Here is a 4212-nt window from a genome sequence, read left to right on the forward strand (position 1 = left end):
AACAAGGCAGAAAGAGCCCCAGAAGTGGGAATGAGGCTCCTGGTGGCGGCCAATGGGTGCGGTGATGGAGGCCCAAGTGAAGGAGGGGCCTTGGCCCAGCCAGCATCTGCAGGAGTGAACTGCACTCCTCCTGGGGGTTCTGTGGACATCTCCATGGCTGGACTCGCCAGGTCCCCAGGGTTGGCCCTCTTCAGCCTCAGCCTGCCCTGTGGAGGGAGGAGACCCGGTGGCCAGGATGCAGGCTGGGACTCTGTTTATCCATCTGTGACAATGACCTCACCCTCCCAACTTCACTGTCACAGGGCAGTCAGCACTGACCCCAAGGTTAGGGGAGGAGACACAGCCAGGGGCACACTTGGGGCCACATGGCCCTTGGCATTTAAGTGTCTGTCAGGGAAGGGTTGTACCTGCTGGTTCACTGCAATAATATCAGAGTTAGGCTGGACTGTGCAAGGGACCGAATGCTTCTGGGTGTGCATCGGTGCTGGGGTGCATGTGTGTGTGCCCAATGGACTCAGCCAAACCCCACATCTGTGAGTCCAGAAGAAGCTTCTAGAGGCTTCCTGAGGACATCCTCAGGGCTGGAACTGGCAGAGCCAGGGTCTCAAAGGCTGCTGCCATCCCCGCACTCCCGGAGGGTCTCTTCTGCCCACTCCTGCCAGCCAGCCTGGGGCGCTGCATGTGACTTGGCCTGGCAACCTAAGGCTTCCCGTGAGGAACACAGGCAGCCGGAGCCTCCCCAACACGCTTGCTGCCGGCGCAAACAGCTGCAGTCGGGGCAGAAATGACACAGACATGGTTCTGTACAAAACCTGAAATATTTTTACTTTTTTAAAACTTTGATCTAAGTTTGCCTTAGACCTCATGGACTTGATACAAGAGTAATATGAATTGGGAAATAAAACACTTTAATAGCCACGATAAACTTTGTTAGAAATGTACATGTTGCCAAAATAATAATAATAAAATTAAAAAAAAGAGAGAGAGAACAGCTTGATGTCCAGGTTAGATAATATAAATGTTCAACAAGGACAGGGTAAAGGAAACTTTAAAAACACCGGTTCTGAGTAAGCCTGGGGCCCCGAGAGACTCCCCCTCTCCCAGCCTCAGGCCCTGGGGGCTGCGTCCCTCCAAACAGGACAAGTGGGAGTGGAGTGGATAAGGCCTCCACCAAGCTGCCTCTCCCCGTGGACAAAACATCCAGGTAATGGGTATATAAACAAAGCTCATAAGAAATGTACAAATATAAAAAGCTACAAACATTAATAAATTACAGCATCACAAAACACGGAAACACTTCACAAGGTGCTAGTAAAATAACTGTATCCCCCAATCCCCTCATCATACAGAAGGGAAACAAAGAGCTGGTATTAAAGTTGAAGATTCATCTTCAAAATGTGTCTGAAATAGATCTTTTGTGTACTATTTGCTTCTGTAAAGACAGAGTGTAAGGCTGCACAGACATCACTTGTTTTTCAGGCAATACCTTAGTTCCTAAAAGAAAAAAATAATAGTTAATAGTAAAAGGAAAGAAGGAAAAGGAAAAAGCATCAGAACCCAACTGTTCATCAGACTCAGCAAAAAACTCGTATAAATGTTAATGAAGAACTCTATAGAAAGAAATTCCTAAAGATACTTTTACTCTTATAAAAAAGAAGTTATTTAAAAAGCTATTTACACGCTACATTCTATGAAAAATATGCTTCAGGAAATACATCTAAAATTAAAATACAGGATTGCCTGAGAAACAAATCCAGCCCCTCCGTGTCAATGGCGGACACACCACCCAGGTACGACCCATGCAGGTGACACCACACGCCGACACGGGAGAACAGACAAGTGCCGACCGAAAGTCCTCGGGCTGCCTGGCCGCTGTCCCTGCCCCACCAGTCCCAGGGCATGGGTGCCTTGGCTGAGAAGTGCTTCTCCGGAGTGTGGCGGCAGGACAAGATGGTCCCCGCCACATGGCTTAGCCTGGGCCTCCCAGGCCCCAAGGTGTGGCTGAGCCCTTGCCCTTTCATGGGGACCCCACAATGGCTCCCCTGCCTGCTAACACACCAACCCGGCTGCCAGTCTTAGCTGCCCCCGAGAAATGCTTCTGGGCATTCAGGCCGGACACCCACCATCTTGCTGCCACCTGCCAACCAGGGAGCTCGGGGCAGACCCTTCCTTGCCCACTAAGCACTGTCTGGACTTGGCTGAGAATCACTCAGGAAGAGAAGGGGGAACAACAGACATCCTACTTGCTCCTCCTCTTTCTGTGTTCTTTGCCTTTTTTAAGACCCTGGAGGCTGCCAGCCTGGGGCCAGCTCTGACTCTGGGGCCGGTGAGCATTGGCTCACTCTGCCTTCCTTGAAGGACTCATGCTCTCAGCAGAGCTGCAGAGGACCTGCAATCACACCCACGCTCAGGGGGGCCTGGAAGCTGTCCTTAAAAGTGGAATGAATGGTCCTCAAACTTGCAGGGCCACTCTTCTGGGACAGGTCACTCTTAGCAACTTGAGAAAAGACGTCCATTTTCAAATCGAGGGGCCGCGCTGGGCTTGCTCCGCCAGCTCAAGGGACAGACGCTCGTTGGGGAGATGGCAGCCAGGAAGAGGCAAGGCCCTCCCTGGTGAGGCAGCTCGGCACCCTCCCAGGAGGCATATGTTTTCGCGGGGCTCCGGAGTCCTGAGCGGAGCAGAAGGATCCTGGCTTTCCACACCTTAAAGGAGCAGTTTCCCGTTCCGATGAATTTTCAAAATTTTCCCAAGCCTCTGCTTGGCAGTTGCCATGCCCTTTTTTGTACGTTTTCCTAGAGGAGTGGGGGAGGGGACACAAAAAAGGAAGGTGAGCTAGATGGCAAGGGCACATGCACCAGTGTGGGGGAGGGTCCTGCTGACACCAAGGGGCAGCCTGCAGCTCCCCTGTGGGAGCAAAATGGGCCTATGAGGCCCAGCTCCGGGCTCAGCACCCCTCAGGTGTCCGGGATCACTGGCAAAGCCTCCGCCTCAGAGGCCGTGTCCTCAAGGGCCCTTGGAAGGTAGGATGGGCATGGACTTGGGGAACTTGGGGATGGCATACGAGGAGGATGTGAGGATGCCTGGGCCCCACCCCCAGTAACAAGGCCAGGAGCCACTGCCAGCACCCTGTGCCACATCACCCAGTCTCCACAGCTGAATGGCCCCACAGCCAGGGTGCAGGCAGATAGGGGGCTGCGCACGCCCACTGAGCAGGGGCATGAACGTGCACATGTCCTGTGCCATGCGACACGCTCACATGACCACACAACTCACTTGGGCCGCAGCACCCTGCCACCCGGGGCCTAGGAGCCCCTCCCAATGTGCTGCCCTCTATCAGGGGCTGAGTCTGCAGTCTGGGGCTGCCCAGGGAGGCAGGCTGGGCAGGGGCTGCGGCCCTCCAGCAGGCAGTACCTTTGGCAGCGGTGCTGTTGTTCGGAGACGACGCAGAGGGCCGCCTCTGTGTGAGAAAGACCCCGGGGGCCATGGGCTGGGAGGTGCGGCCAGCCTGGGCCCCGGTGAAGGCGCCGGCGGCTGTGTACTCATGGTCAGCCAGGCTGCTGCTATGCGATTCAGACGGGGGCTCTGGAGAGCTGCCCTCCTGCGAGGCCTGGCTGCTGGCTGTGCTGGTGGAGGCCGGGGTGGTGGAGGCCGGAGTAGTGGAGGCTGGGGTGGTGGAGGCTGGAGTGGTGGAGGTGGAGGTGGTGCCGGCAGAGACGGAGGTGGAGGTGGAAGGGGAGGCGGTGTTAGGAGTCAGCTTCCTCTTGGCACTCTTTTTTTTCCTGCTTTTCTGCTCCTCCTTTGAACAAAATACGCAGGGCAGCCTCAGATGCACGGCCAGTGGGCCATCAAAGCAGGGAGCTGCCCGCACGGCCTTGCTGGGGGCACTCAAGAACAGCAGGGCTGGGTGGCAGGGGTCTGAGGCCTGACTCTGGGCCGCCTGGGACACAGGACTCATGGGAACAGGGCACCAGCATCCTCAGCAGCTGCCTGGCCTCCCCGTCAGAGTCAGTTAACCTGGCAGTTGAGCTTGTAGGATGGCGCTCCCACCCCATCACCCAGCTCAGCGGCCATAGGCATCTCCTAGTGCTGGAAGAATATTCACTTTGATCCTAATTAACTTCCTTGGGCACCCAGATGAGATCAGGCCTGGTTTGGAGGGTATGTGGGGCTCTAGGACCCTCTGTTTCTGAGTTGGAACAAGCTGAAGGTGG

At 55.3% G+C, this 4212-nt stretch overlaps 1 protein-coding gene across 3 annotated transcripts in view; it reads right to left on the minus strand.

Annotated features, from left to right (window-relative positions):
- Nucleotides 1-799: 799 nt before the first annotated feature.
- PHF2 (PHD finger protein 2) overlaps nucleotides 800-4212 on the minus strand; it is a 108114-nt gene continuing 104701 nt past the window's right edge. For 2 of the 3 annotated variants that reach the window (XM_017546885.1, XM_017546884.1), the window contains exons 21-22: nucleotides 3413-3797; nucleotides 800-2793 (exon numbers count right to left, since the gene is read on the minus strand). In XM_017546885.1, coding sequence (XP_017402374.1) covers nucleotides 2705-2793; nucleotides 3413-3797 — 474 coding nt within the window. In that variant the 3' untranslated portion in view covers nucleotides 800-2704. The remainder of the gene's footprint in view (nucleotides 2794-3412; nucleotides 3798-4212) is intronic. The other variant, XM_037745138.1, reaches the window with a different exon arrangement.

The sequence above is a fragment of the Cebus imitator genome, unplaced genomic scaffold (assembly GCF_001604975.1).
Source record: "Cebus imitator isolate Cc_AM_T3 unplaced genomic scaffold, Cebus_imitator-1.0 Scaffold192, whole genome shotgun sequence".
In the NCBI taxonomy this organism is placed as follows: domain Eukaryota; kingdom Metazoa; phylum Chordata; class Mammalia; order Primates; family Cebidae; genus Cebus; species Cebus imitator.